Raw genomic sequence first — 15,627 nt, forward strand, 5'->3', positions numbered from 1 at the left:
GTCATGCCGCTGCTGTTATTGTAAAATATCTAAAAACATCTCATTTTGTTCCTTTGTTTCTTTTTCTTTCTTTTCTTTTCTTTTCTTTATTTTTTTTATCACTGCTTGTTGATGACAGATTTGCTCAGTTCGCTGATTGACGGCCTCAAATGTGAGAACTGGCTGTTTTGCACTGTGTGATGTCAGAAAAAATCAGATAAAATAAACTTGAAGATATCACTTTGGATTTGGGGAAATTGTGGTGGGAATATTTGAGTATTTTCTTACACTTTTGTTGACCAAACGATAAACAACTTAATAAAAAAAATGAATGATTAAACTGTTAGCTGAAGACCCTGTTCAATAAATTGATCCACACTGTGGGCTATTTATTCTGACAGCTCAATGATGAAGCGTAATACTTTTTTTATTATTATATTATTAGAATTTTTTTGACAGATTTCTGGTGAATTGATAGTTTTCCTTTTATGTTTCTTAAAAGTAAAAATGTTGATTGTTGATTTAATATATATCTGGATGCAGCATACATATTTTATATGTTCTCTCCAGTTGTAATACAATTGTTTATGGGTTGTATTTTATCATATCTCATTAAGAGACACCATAACAAGTCTAATTAATCCCATTAACTGGCTGACTTGTGCATTTTATTCTCCTGAATCTGTGCCACTGAATTTGAGTCCTGCTCAGGGACTAGTTCTGTCTCCACTGCTTGATCAGTACTTCTGGCTGTTAAAATTTCATGACTGTTGTCTCTGTGTGACAAAGAGCAACTGTGCTTTTATCTTTGATGGCTCTTGCTGCTGAAGTGAGAATATAAAAAAACAACAAGAGCTTGCTAGTGGCCAGGGGGAGCTATGCCAAGCTGCCAAGAGTTGCGAGGCATGATGCCCAATATGATGCTCATGAACCGCTCAGCTGGGTTGTTAAAACACAACTAGCCATTGAATGAGAGCCTTAAGTAAAGACATTGCTGGTAAATCAGCTGCAGTTACTGATGAAAAAATAATACATGCTTTGTTTTTTTTTTGTTTTTTATCTCAGTGGACCTCCTCTCTTGCTTGGCTGGCCTTCCACTCTGGTTTATATTTCGTCCAGGGAGCGATGATCAAAGTCGGGCAGAGTCTTTGTTTTAACAGGGCCTGTGTGAATACAATGAATTTGTCTAGGGCCACACACTCTGTGTCAGATCGATGTAAACTAACATAAACAAGCGAGTTCTCTTGTGCTGGTATTTAGGAAAGGTCATTAACTTTGAATAGAGAATCATTCTGGACTCCCAGTTTGGTCCGGGATGATAATAGGCGGCTTAGATATTGATCTGCTCTCATCAACAAAGTGCTTTTCTCTAAGAGCCTGCACTGCTTTCTGGACACCCAGATGTGTGATATGAATACCAATGCATGTAAGCACAAATGAGCTCATGCACATGCTAATAGAGAAAATCAAGAGAGGAAGTGTAAGTGCACTCATTAGTGTTTTTCCGAGCTACACAGGAATCACAGGCCATTACACCTATCTGCTCTTCTTACTGCACCAATTTCTGCTAATTTTCATACCAGCAGCGTTCATAGAAAAAAAAAAAAGAGCTCAACTCTAACCCCCCTGATATACAGGTTAATGTTAATATTGAGATTATAGGAAAAGGGAAAGGCATCTCCAGATTGTGAGCTTGATGGCATATGGATGATCAAACAGTATGAGAACGAAAGGGAACAGGAAAGGTGGTTTGTACGTGCTTTTGACTCATTTCCAAGGACACCAATCGATGTGGAAGTGCCAGACTGTGACATAAATGTCATTGTGGCTACATGTCGCTATATGTCATGGAAGCATATACACAAAGTGAGGGAGTCAGAGGCTATGGAGAGAATGTATGTATGGCAGCAGAGCTCAAAATAGACCTGGGGAAAAAAAACAGAAGCAAAAACTACAAAAGACTACAGATGCAGCAATGCTAGGTTAGCCATTAGTTGAACAAAACATTTAAAAAACCCACCAAAGTAAAACTTTCACCTGATGATGGTGTTAAATGAAAAATTCCATGGCAATTCATCCAATAATTGTCTTTACGATTCATCATCTGGAAACCATGAACCCTTGTTGTTGCTGTTGTGGCGATGAATTCAGTAGATGTAGGCATCATTTTCTGGATAAGTTAAATAACTTTGACCTTCTGGTGATGCAAGATGAAAAGTAAGGTGATCATGAAAGTCGATGGAGACCATGAATGTCCGATATTTTAATCTGGTTTTAAAGCGGGTGAATGACTATCATTCGCCATCCATAGTCTCAGACTGCCCGTGTGGCATAAAGAAGAAGGCATCTTTTGAAAAAGAGCTGCAGTCTTTGAAGATCCACAGCCAAGATCTATTTGTTGTACTCGTAGCTTGAAGCACTTTCAAATTGGATTCAGCTTTCATATGTGATGGCAGCACTGACCTTTTACAAGGTGGTCTTGTTGTTGATGTCATGGTGTGTCATTTTAGTGTAGTAGCAGAAAAAGATACCTTGGTTATAACCTTAAAGTTTCACAGTATATATCATTAATTCGGGGTCATGAACATTTTAAAGTAAAAGTAATGTCATTGCACTTAAATGTGGCTGATTAATTGAACCTGCAGTTCTGGTTTGTGATGTCAAAGATAGATACCCCTTCTTTTTTTTGTAACTTTTTAGAGCTACTTGTGTTTTTTTTAAAGGACCAAAATATATGAAAAAATATATGAAATTATATGAAAAATAAGCAAAGAAAAAGGAAATTTCCTGAAAGACATTTCCTTTATTTAATGAATTAAAGTCAAAATGACACTATGGTTTCTATGTATTTCACTTTTACATCTTAGCGGTAGGCCTACAGCAAAACTGTCAGTTTTATTACAACTGAATCAACACACACCATAAAACAGTATCACTTCCATTAGGAAAAAAAACAACGTGTTGTTAGCACCTTATAGATGGTCTTAAAATATACGAACGTGTTATATTCTGCCTTTAAAAGCTGAACTGGTTGTATAAGATCTGCTATAGTTTAGTGCTTTAATACCCTGCAGCTGTTATGTTTGACATATGTGACCTTGCTACACAGTAATGATGATAACAATAAACATTATTTAAATAACACTTTCCAGAAGAAACTTTCCGAAGTGCTTTACAGACACAAATAGCTGAAAATTCACAGCGCGATTTAAAAAATGAAAATGAGATCAACGCTGTCAGAAAAAAAACAGTCTTAAAGAATTGATTCTTAAATAATCAATAACTAAATAACATATGACAAAGTCTAATTTAATTTTAATTAGACCATGCACCATCTAAGCTGCCAGCTCATTTGCAAAATGTAGTAAAAGCAGTGAGGCTATTGGATACATTCAGCTCTGAAATCATTAAACGATGTGTTTTCTTATGATGTTTTGCAGGGAACCTCTCTCCGTCCTTGGGCTATATGTACAGTAGTGAACCAGTGCCCACTCACTTTTATTATACATCTGTCATTGAAAAAGCCTGAGTGATTTGTGTTAAAGGTTATCCTGCTGATGTAATGCATCGTGATATGTTTTCGAGAATTTCACCTGGCAGTGAGCTCACAGGTGTCTTACAGGCAGCGAGCTTTAAAAAAAAAAAAAAAGGAGGCTGTTACGAGTCTCACGTGTATTTCTGTAGTCTAGATGTTTCCAGTATTAGGATGGGATTCAGACTGTAGTTCCTTTTTTTTAGTTCCAGTTTTTAACCTTGCTTTGATGCATAGCTCAGCTCCCTCACACATTCACGCATATGTTCATGTTTCTCAGTCAGAGGACGCGGTGAAAGTGCAACCACTCTGAACATTATCTGTACACTGCTGCTGCTGCTGCAGCACTACAGGGTGCTCCACATCTGCACAGCTGTATTCCCTTTCTACATGGTAATCTACTCTTTTCCGCCTCACTGTGCTGTCAGACTTCTTATCCTTGCTCAAGGAAATTCAAACTGAACTCAAGAGTGTGTCTACCTAAAGACCTTTTTCTATCCTATGATTTCCCCAACTTGTTATTAAGGAGGGCCCATAGAGTTGTCCTTTTTGTTCATGTTAAATGGGGACAAGAAACCAAAAAAATAAGACAAGTCAATCATCTAGAAGAAGATGAAACACCAGATTGTCAATCTCTTACTTAGATTTATTCTATATTTATTCTACTTGCCTATAGGATGGGTAACCTTGGGCCTGTGTATTACACATATTTCAAGCGTGAGTGATGTACCAAAGAAAGACAGCTTTCCACGGTGATGTAAAGACGTTTTATGATGTGCGGCATCTTATTTTATGACCGGCTATAAAAAATAAAGAAACTCTCTCAAAAAGCTTTTTCTCAGCAAAAACCCAAGGCGATCGCAAGGTAATTATCTGACTAAACCTTTCACAGCTTCAGTTAGTCACAAGATCTGGCAAGACAAAGATGAGGCTGACAAATAAAACTAGGTCTGAACATTGAGTGAAAATGATAGACAGCCTTTTTCTTTTAGCATCTTTATTTCCATTTGCCGTCTATTCCCCTAACCACTAAGCTCACTCAAAGACTGAAAATTCTCTGTGGCAATTTTGGGGGAGGATATGGATAAAGGAATGCATGCCGTGAGCGATGCTAGCTGTAGGGAGAGACCTCTGAGTTCATCTCATTTCAGAGTTTCTGAGCAGCAGTGAAATGACTGTCTGTTCTCTCCCTCTGCTCCTGCTGGAGCGTGCAGTGGACTTCCTTAGGGCCATGGAGACCAGGATCCTCTCTTCCATGCTGTTTACCACCTCGCCTACTGTCTGAGGCGCACAACTTTTCTCCAGTGCCACCAATCAACACAGTCCACTGTATCTGTGCCAGAGGCGTCTCACTACACGCGTTTTCTTAAAATGCATTCGGGCTATACTTACAGATATTATACTTAGAGCTTTTGAGGCCATGTTGTTTGACCAATGGGGGGCGCATGCTGGCTCCGAATCTAAAGTTCTGTCGATGGAGATTGCCCGAGGCTGCCTCATAGTCTCCTCTAAGGAGTTTTAAGTGTGACACACGCACAAACAGTCAGACACAGAAATGCATAATAAAGTAGCCAAGATCCCAGATTCACATATGCTTATGAGAGCACATTATGACATGCATTTAACCATGCATAGATGAATACACATGCAGTTCATGTCTCCTCTCTAGACTCTTCTTTACGTCATATGTTTGTAAAGCATGGTCAGATCATTGTTTGCTGCTCCCTGCCATATAAACCTCGACACATGCTGTCACACATATGGTAGAGCATTCATTATACTGTAGCACACAACCCCTGACAAACCCCCGACTCCTGTTTAAATCCCCCTTCCACCAGGCAGCAGATACAGATCCCTGAGCTGTAAAAAAACGACTTCTGTTGGAGCTTTGTGCAATTACAGCTGTCCGCAGACCGCATCGCTAACATCTTAGATGACTTTTACCAGAACCGCGTTATGAAATGTCATTGTTTTCCATTACCGTTGCCCAGTATTGCCATGTAGAACATGAGATTCACTTTTTTTTGCCTCCCTTTACAGCCCGTGATACTTGGGTACCCATGGACATTTAAACTCAAGAGCGTGTCACTAACTGGAGACACTTTCACTTAACTTGACGGCTCTTTTCACTCCGATTTTACAACCTGTTATTACGATCCGATAGCTGAGCTGTCCTTCTGCCTGTGTGATATGAGGACACGGAAAAAATATTTTATGGAGAAAGATGAAATAAAACACTTGGGCCATTTGTTACAATTCTATCTTTCTATGAGATAAATAAACTTAGGCCTCACTACTTTTTTGGAGAACAACTGCCGAGCATCCTGTAGTGTCCGGCTATTATCTTTATTTCTCACATTTGAGCGACCATGCTTTTATTTTTCACTCTTTCCAATGACATCTTCAAGTGACGAAATGCTTTGAGAGCATTGATCTTGCATGGCTCACCTACAATATATTTTTTTTCTAATCCTTTTCTATCTCTTATTGCTCAGGCATGTGTCCTCAGTTATTGGTAGGAAATCATTTATCCACAGCAAACAAATATCTTCCATTGCAAGGATTTATCAGTTATGGGTTTTCAGATGCTTTGCAAAGAATGATTTGTTATCATGTGCTTCACACTGCACCATTATTGTTAACTGTAATCTGTTCACATGCAGTATCTTGGATGCACGTCTCGTCGTCTTTAGCCTGTTTACTCACCAAAGCACATTAAATGCTCTAACTGTTGGTAATTTCCTTGTCTTATTTGATCACATAAAACAGTTTTACTAATAAAAAAAATGCAATTTTGTGAGAGATTTGTACAAATTACAATACAAAACTATCATTACTTCTCCACAAGTGCGTTTGTGTTCGAAGACAGTAAGTGATTACATTGAATTCCTGCCCATCCCTTTCTTCTGAACATAATTAATATTGTGCTTTGCATTATTTGACTTCCTGGAGCAGCTGCAGTGCCTGATGTCCAAGGCCCATTGACTCTCTTACAATGTAACCTTGCTGGAAATGCCAGAACATTACTCACCCTGCTCCTTTTTGCCAACTCACTGCATTATTCTTTAGCCACTTAACCGCATCTGATTTCATATATTTGCACAAAAAAAAGAGAAAACATTCCCCCGTGTATAGTATACAGTATACCTGAAATGGATTCACTTGGATATGATTACCATGTGCCCAGAGTCGTCGTTATTTATGACACAGGTCTCCCTCCGTCTAAGCACCCCGCCGCATCATCTGTCACTGTCACTACTTTTATTTGACTCACTTTCAAAGTGCGGTTACTTCACTGAGAGAGAGAGCTGATCACATTCATAATCTCACCAAAGCAATCTGTGGTCCTAAATGACAACAACAGAAGCCCACATAGTTAAAGTTGAGGCCTTCGATTACCCCTGTGGGTGCCCTTGTAGGATGGCTAACTGCTCTGCTCTCCACATTTGGCCCCGTTCCTTCAAGAGCTCTCGTCTCCTAGTTCATCTCATCTAAACAGCCGTCGGCTCCTTAGCGACTCCCTGATCCGCCATTCACCTCCTCCCTTCCTGACACTGTACAATGCACAATACTGGACCCACAGGCAATGGACAGAATTGAAGTGTCATAAAAAGCCTATTCATGTCCCAAATGAGTCTTCAAGGCAGAAAGCTTTGAGGTTGTTTTCCTCTCTGCACAACTGGCGAATTGCTGTTCATTGCTGTTGCTCAGTACCCCCACCAGGGAGACATGACGCTTTGCAGACTGAGTGGGGAAAAATGTTCTTTATGCAGACAAAGAAATGCTTAGAAGCTGCTGGAAGATTTCCCGAGTTGGGTATAACTAATGCCCAAACAGGAGGTTTATCTTTTTTATTTCCATTAGTGTTTCTTTAAGGCTCCTGTAATATTGAAATACATTATTTTCATGCGTGCAGAGACGGAGGATGGATTTTAAATGTCATTCCTAGCAACAGTTACCTTTTGGATCTAATTGAGGCAGCTTGTGGTGCAACACACTGGCTGTTTTAAGAAGTGACAGCCTACAAACAGCTCATTTTTTAGCATCGTTTAGACCATGTAAAATGTAATTACTCCCTGCATCTTCATTTAAGCAGAGAAAACGAGGGACATTTTAGCTTTCTTTTTTGCTGTGTCCTTGATGATAATGTTGAACCGTTTTGATTTTCTGTAGCACGGAGCATATAAAGAAAAGAAACAGTTTTTAAACTTCAGGGCTAATGACTTTATAATAGTTACCTATTCTAGGCTCACTCATGTTAGGAAACGTGATAAAAGTATGAACTGTATCATCTAAAATTGTTTTAATTCTCTTTTCAGGCCATCTCATTTATTTTATATAATTAGCTATTGAGGGACAAGGGGCAAGAAGCAAATGTTCATCGCTTCAAATATATTTGCATATTTCACATAAAGAGGGATTTATCACAAAAGGCTTAATTTGACTTTATGTCTTGGCAGTATTTGACATTACCCCTACTTAACCCAAAATCTCAGGACATGTTAAAACATCTATTTTTAATATGCAAATGAATAACTAAGCCTTGTGATGATTCCCTCTTCTTTGTTAAATGATGTACATTTGTTTCCAGTTCCTTCATTTATAAGATTGTGGCTGCCTGTGTGAAAATGAAGAATGTCTCTCTCCTCACGAAGACCCGAAGGATTACGGCTTGTGGACCTGCTAATATATCTGTATTGATGTGGTTATATGTGTTGTGTGTGTGTGTGTGTGTGTGTGTGTGTGTGTGTGTTGCGGGCTTGGATGGTGAGATGAGAGGTGCTTGGGAGAAAGAAAGATGACAAACATGCTGTAAATTACTTATGTTCAGTCTGAGGGAATTTATCGACAGAAATGACCCAAAGGCCATTTTGAAGCTAAAGAGGGGCCATAAGATTTGTCAGAGATGAAAACAACTCAAGTTTTAAAGAAACACAGGGCTCAGACGTATTGCTTGATATCCAAGGTATGAAGCCTGGCCCTATTCATCTTGGTTGGGTCACAATACTTCATTTTCCCTCATTTCTCTGAAAGGGGAAAATATGATTCCCCATATCGATTGCTGCATAAATGTGTTGCCTAGTGATGAAAGATGAGGTGTGCCTTGCTTTTATGTGATCTGATTAACCTCCAGCTGGGAGTGGGCTCTCTGCTCTGCCCTGGTTCTCCTGCAGTGTCAGAGTACATGTGATGGGCACTTAGAGCGATTAGAGGTCCGGTGAGTTGTGTTTGTGTTGAGATACTAACCAGAGGATTATATTGCTGGCCACTGAAGACTATTTTATCTAGTAGCCTGAATTTCAGTAGGGCTGAAGTGTGCTTTTGAGATTATAAATGGACGAGCGTGAGGATGAATATTTGTACTGTACATTGGACTTATTGGTGCTACATAAAGCAGCATTTTAAGTACTATTATGGCACTAATGCTTGTTTAAATATGTTAAAACCAGTCCTCAGTCAATACAGCAATTCAAATAGCTTCAGGCCTTTTTAATACCTTTGCTAATTGTCGTGCTGCTCAGTGTTTTTTTGGAAACATTCAGCCTCTTCCCTCCTGTGTGTTTGTGTGCACAAGACTTTATCAGAAACTGTCTTTGATAAGGTTTTTAAACTTCTTGATTTTTTCCAATGGCATTTTCTCCATCAGAGCAGCAGCTGACATTTATATCAGGCCCTTCAAGAGCCCAAAATACCCTTTTCATTCCATTGTTCTGTGGCTGAAAAGTAACCTCTCATACTGACCGACAGTAGGTCCATTGATGGTGACTTCAGGGTCCCCTAAGCAGCCCCTTTTGCACAGCAGACTCACACATAGAGCAAATGTTTAACAAAAGAAAATGCCACTTAAAGACCATGTCTTAATGTTTTACCTTTTTGAACTGGATAAAAATTTTGGAATTCAAAAAGCTGTTTAAATGTCAGTATTAGAAACCTCAAAGCGGATGATACGGGTAATTTTCTCTCTTTTTCATTTCTCACAATAACTGCATGTTGCCGCTTAGGTCAGTGTCTCCATTATTTTTGTAAGTCCTAATGGCTGTTGAAAAGATGCTGAAAGGATGACTCATACACGGTGTATGCTTGGATTCATTTAAGCATGAAATACCAAAGTTGACCTATAGATCTATATTTGTTCTCTTGATTTTAAGGTGGTACTAGCAAGAGTCTACAGCCGTGCTCCATTTTTGTGATTTAGCCCCTAATATCAGTGCTGTAAATATGGACAGTTGCACAGAACTTTTCTAAAAGGCAAACATCAAGCAAGTAAAACAACAAAAGACACAGCAGCAGCTGATATTAGTCCAACAGCAAGAAGCCAAGCTCTGTCTGTTATTCAGCTTTTTATTTCAATGCCAACGACAAAAAGTCAGTCCTCTGTTTGCTTTTGCCTGGAGGCCTCTTGCTTGGTAACTTTTTCATTTTCTCTCATCTTCCTCCACCAGTATCCACTTTGATCTTTTCAGCTCTGTCATTATGTCATAGAGGGCCATAAAGGCGAGCTTGCCCAGCTCCGGTTCTGGCATGGCCATGGCTCGGCTCCCCTTCAGCATTCACTAATGCCTTCCGGCTACAGTCTGGGTAGCTGGCCTAACAAACTGAGCTAACATTAGCTAACAGCAGCTATAATTCACAGCAGTTTACTTTATTATCAATCATAAAACTCACTAGATGTAAATTATTACAATTAATTTATAAATGTCTAAACCAGAGTTCATGATTAGTTTAATTTCATATAAAAGGTTGGAGATATATGTGGACAGATGTGCATGTGTTATTTTCAGCTGTGGAAATTTTGGACTTTAGGACAGTGTCTACGGGATTGAGTGCCCATTTTCATGGTAATGAGGTAACATGTCACCCAGTGCAACAGTGTGACTCACTGATGTGTTTTTAATAGTTTTTGGATAAAAAAATGAGCTTTGTTACACAGAGGAATAAGATAACCCAGGGTTATCTGCTTGTTAGCAGGATAAATTCATTGCTGGTTTTGGTCTTTTCATAATGTAGAAACACAGAATATTCTTTGAGCCTATCAGGGACCAAAACAGAACTGCTCAGGGTAAACAGTGGATGGACAGACAGATGGGTAAGATTTAGATTTCATATGCCAGACTTTGCCAGTGACCACTTGTGGTTGTTTTTAATTATTTTTTATTTAATTTTTCAGTGATAGAAGAGGCAGCAAGAATTACATCAGCAGGTTGGAAAGCAATGAACCTGTGTACAGGTGTTTCTGCAGCAATGTTCTACCGTGTTCGTGATGGCTCTACAAGAAAAAAAACATGTTTAATTTTAAACTGAATCCTCCAATGAAGGCGGCGTGTGGGCCATGTACATCATCTCTTGCTGTGCGGTAATCTTTTTTTTTTCTGAAGACTTAGAAGAAGACAATGCACCTTCAATCCACCATCCCCCTCCAGGTTGCTGTTCATCTTTCCACCTCCTACCTCAAGCTCTCCTCTGTCTCTATAGATTTCATATAAGAAAATATGTTTGATTAATATATTCTTGAAGCCAGGCCAACTTAATATGTTTGATCGGGGAGTGGTTGCATGATGCACACACGGTGAAGGATAAAGATAAGAGGAGGAGAAGTAGGAGGAGAGAGGCAAGATGAAGGGATTATATTTCTTGGGTGAAGTTCTGCATAGGTCGCCAGGGATGAGAACAGGTAATTATAAGGAACGGTTTGATTTGAAGCCACGTATGGCTGTCTCTGGGACACGAATGCTTTAATACTGTTTTGAGAGTTAATTTTAGAAGTTGGTTGCTGCATATAGTAGGAATTCCATGGAACATCAAATGCATTTTAATTCAGAGTCCCATTCACCTCCTAGCTGCATGAATATAACATCAAGACATTAAATCCTGAATTGAACATATGTCTATCGTTTCAGCTCAATGTTTGATATGTGATCAGACTCCTCTGCCCACGTCCTGAGGGGTTGGCACTGCCCTGAATCCCTCCCCAAGAGTTTACATTCAAGATTTACCACAGGGGTTAAATTATCTGCACAAATCATTCCCTTTTTTCATTTGCAGAACAGTCCTGCAGATGAGATTTACAAGTACAGTAGCTGCAGACATGAAATCCAAGGGCAACTCATGGCTACAAATCACTACAGCTTTGCACCTCTACTTATGACAACCTATTGGTGTCATAGAAAGGGAGATATTCTAAATCTTAAGTAACAAATTACAACATTTTTCCTGCTGTAATGAGGTATTTAGTTTCATCTGCGTCATGGTAAATTTAAACTAGCACAGTGTGTCACATCCCCCGAAGAAACAGAGGGGCAGAAAAATCTCACTGTGCTGTAAGCACGATCCAGCATCAAATAAGCACCTGCTCCCCTCTTGACATTGCTCTAAGTTTTGTCATTTTTCAGAGTAAACATCATTCTCTCAGTCCAAACTGTGTACCCGCAGTCGCTTGCGGTGAACTGTCACAGTGGACGTCTTTATATTCCTCCCCAGCAGGGATGCAGTGACGTAAAAAAAAAAAAAAAAACGCAGTTTACCCCGGGAAGTCCAAGTAGTTTGAATAAATTACACAACACGAATACAAACAATAGTGCAGCTAATTCATATTTATGATTCATCTTTTATCTTTACACCTTTATTACACATATCATTGTCAGCCTTTTGACTATTATTGCATATGATTATATAGAAAAGACCAGCTGTGTAGCTGTATTTCACTGGGGGAGCAAACATAATTTTCATAGCTGTGGTGCAGACAAAGGCCATATTTTTTAACATGTTTGTATTTATAAGAGAATAAAATTGACTTATTAAAAAAGATGCCTTGTGGCATGATTGCCAAATTTCAATCTAGGTCCTGTATAATATACCAAAATACACTTAGAAATCTCCAGCATACCCTAAAAATCTTCTAACAGATGAAGAAGGATTGGATATTGGCTTTCTGATTGATTCATCAGACCCTCCATTATGCTGGGTTACAGCCAGAGACGGGGCCTTTTGATAAAATACATCTCTGAAAGACGTATAAATGAAAGGTAGATAATGAAAACGTCATTTCAGCACCAGTAGATGTCCATACTCTGATCTATTACCGTAAATAGGCTAATGCATGGCACAGAACCAGGAACAATATCCACTTTCATGACTCTCTCCTCATGAGAGGTATTGATTATTAAATGGATAAGGATTTTCATCAGTCTATATAAGCCTTATGTATATTGTTGAATGTACTGTGAGCTTTTGTTATGTTCTGATGTCCCCTAAAGACTGAGTGAACTTCAGATTGAATAATCTTGTCTAAGGACCCTTTTGAATTTTAAAAGTTAAAACTCTGTTTTGAGGAGGTGGGGTGAACCACTTTCTTCCTCCTCTGTGTCAGAGCTAGAATGATCCATTTTGAAGTGCTGCTCTTGTGCCTGATCGTGGTTCTGTCCATCTGGCCAGTTGGTCATTGCTCTGCTGCCACGGATTTTCACAAATCACTGCCACACCACGTCTCCAACAGCACATAAGGATCGGGACAGAAAATCAATGGGCTCTCAGGGGCTACTCCATCAGTCCAAATATCTTGAGCTTGATGGCGTAGAAAAGCAGGGGATGGGGAGTATGTGCAGGATAGAGAGAGGGATGGAAGGAAGCAGGATTTAGGGCCATCCAGACTCTGGTGAGGCAAAAAACAGTAAAAAAAAAAAAAAAAAAAAGTGGTGGGGAGATACCTTAGTTCTGTTCCCAACACCAAACAGATACATTTTTCAGTAGTACAGAGGTGCTGTGAGGCACGTCTCCCAAGGTGTGTGCAGGAGAGTTGAAGATGCAATGTTGAGGCAAAGATAATGTGTGAGGTACAGTGGCAGACTCAGGCAGTCTGAGGGACCAGGTTGAGAAAAATAAATGGGCATGCATTGGAGCAACATGGAGAAAAGTCATGATGCAGTGAAATGGTTCCAAACTATGGTTAAGATTAAAATTGGTCTATTATGTGGCTCAGTAATATCATTCTATATATGTATGTCATTATGTCCAATGCAAATAAATCTTTGTGAAGCTACTTAAAAATCATAGATGATCGTCTAGAACTTCCTGAGAAACATCACAATGGCTATTTATACATCTATTTTAATGGTTTCAGTTGGAGCCCCACTGACTGATTTTTGGCCAATATTGATATTAGGAAGTTAATATATCTGTTAATATTTTTGTATGTAACTGTATCTTGTATATAATGAGCAGGATATATTACAGATGATTTTTTTGGCCTTTTATGCCTTTATTGATAGTACAGCTGAAGATAGACAGAAAGCAGGGGGTAGAGAGAGGGAGTGGCACGCAGTAAATTAGCCGTCCGATGCGGCAGTGGGAATTTATTCATTGTAAATAACTGTAAATATATAAAACACACAAAAATTACTATATATATATATATATATATATATATATGCCGCCCACGATTTCTGTAAAATGCCAATATCGGCAGATAAAATTACCCACAGATATATCAGTTTAGCTCTAGTGTCAACTTTCTGAATCATAAACAAATAAAACGTGACTCAATTTGTAACCCACAGCCAACTAAAGGACTCAATGACAATATTATGCATACTATAACATTATATGACAATCCATCATCAGATGAAGCTGGAATGACGAGGGAAATATGCAAGAAGGAGACAGATAATCAAAATAAGGGAATGTGGAGGGGGAGACGGAGGGAACACGGATAAGCCTGATAAGCAAGTGACTCAGAAAGAAGCAAATGTTTTGCATTGAGTCTAACAAATTCTTTTAAATAAGAGCAGTAGCTCATGAAAGTGATATCATATGGAAATGTCTCCAGCAAACCATTAAACATTCAAAACTAGAGCCGGCTGTAGATATGATTGCCTCAGGTTGGAGGCAATGCATGCAAATGTTGTTAAATGTGAAGTGTGTGAGTGATTTCTTTCAATTTGACCTTTTTCTGCTCTTTGTTTAATACCTGGCTCAGGTTGTTGACAGGATTTAGACAATAATTCTTCCTCATACAGCTACAAGTGCCATGATGCATGACCAGAAATGTCCTGAATTATTCCAAGTATTTTTACGCTTAGATACCATCTCTTTCCTTTGTCATCGTCTCTCTCTCTCTCTCTCTGTTTCAGTGGTGGACAGCAAGGTGATCCTAGAGGGTCTGCAGAGGTACGGCCCCACTCCAATCTATCTGCCTGTCAGCTACCGGATCCTCAACGCTGAGTCTGCGTTCTTCCTCCAGGAGGCAAATCAGGACCTGATGAGGAACTCAAGCCTGCAGGCTCGCACTGAGTCCTTCTTCGTCCACCAGGCCCGGCAGATGCCCTTTGTCAATGCAACCTATGGACCACTGTCTGTCCAGCAGCCTGTCCCTCTGGAGCTGCTGCAGACCCTGCCAGGGCCATTCAACGCGCCCTCCTTTACTTCATCATCAACGCCACCATCGGCGTCGACATCGCCTCTCTTTACATTCAACTGGAAGGTCCACACCTATATTATCAGTGAGAGGATTCACCCCAGCTGGCCAAAGGTTCAAGTGTTGTTCTACATTGCGGGGAGGGACTGGGATGATTACAGTACCATCCAAAAGTTACCTTGCGTCAGGATGTTCGCCTTCCATGAGACTCAAGAGGTGCGTGGGACATGCAGGTTAAAAGGTGAGCTGGGGATATGTGTTGCCGAGCTAGAGCCACTGGCAAGCTGGTTCAGCCCTCCCACTATCAGGCCGGGTAGGCAGAGGATCTCTGAACAGGCCCAAGGCACTCCTGTGGAGCTCTACTACATGGTTCAAACTACAGACACTGGAGACTGCAGCTCAGAGGATTCAAGAAAGGGCAGCTCCGTTCGCACAGATCAGCAGAGACCGATGGGCTATTTTGCAGGGCATACACCTATGCAGCGCATTGGGAGTGTCAGGCTGTTTCAGCCACTGTCAGAGCTGAAGCTGGACAATAACTTTGTGGTGATGACTCCCTCCAAACCCATCCGGCAGAGAGAAACAGTCTCTACTTTTCTGGCTCTTTCAATGCTTTCTTCAGTGCAAATTTTCACCCTCAGGTAAGTCGGTCTGTTTACTCGGCTGCTCTACTAATGATCTGTCGTTTTCCAAACTAACTGGAACA

General features: G+C 39.9%; 1 protein-coding gene across 1 annotated transcript in view; it reads left to right on the plus strand.

The window, feature by feature from the left end:
• si:dkey-112m2.1 (transmembrane protein 132C) overlaps nucleotides 1–15,627 on the plus strand; it is a 138,506-nt gene that overhangs the window by 32,702 nt on the left and 90,177 nt on the right. The window contains exon 3 of the mRNA XM_027282244.1: nucleotides 14,638–15,562. Coding sequence (XP_027138045.1) covers nucleotides 14,638–15,562 — 925 coding nt within the window. The remainder of the gene's footprint in view (nucleotides 1–14,637; nucleotides 15,563–15,627) is intronic.

This window comes from Larimichthys crocea, chromosome IX, assembly GCF_000972845.2.
Source record: "Larimichthys crocea isolate SSNF chromosome IX, L_crocea_2.0, whole genome shotgun sequence".
In the NCBI taxonomy this organism is placed as follows: domain Eukaryota; kingdom Metazoa; phylum Chordata; class Actinopteri; family Sciaenidae; genus Larimichthys; species Larimichthys crocea.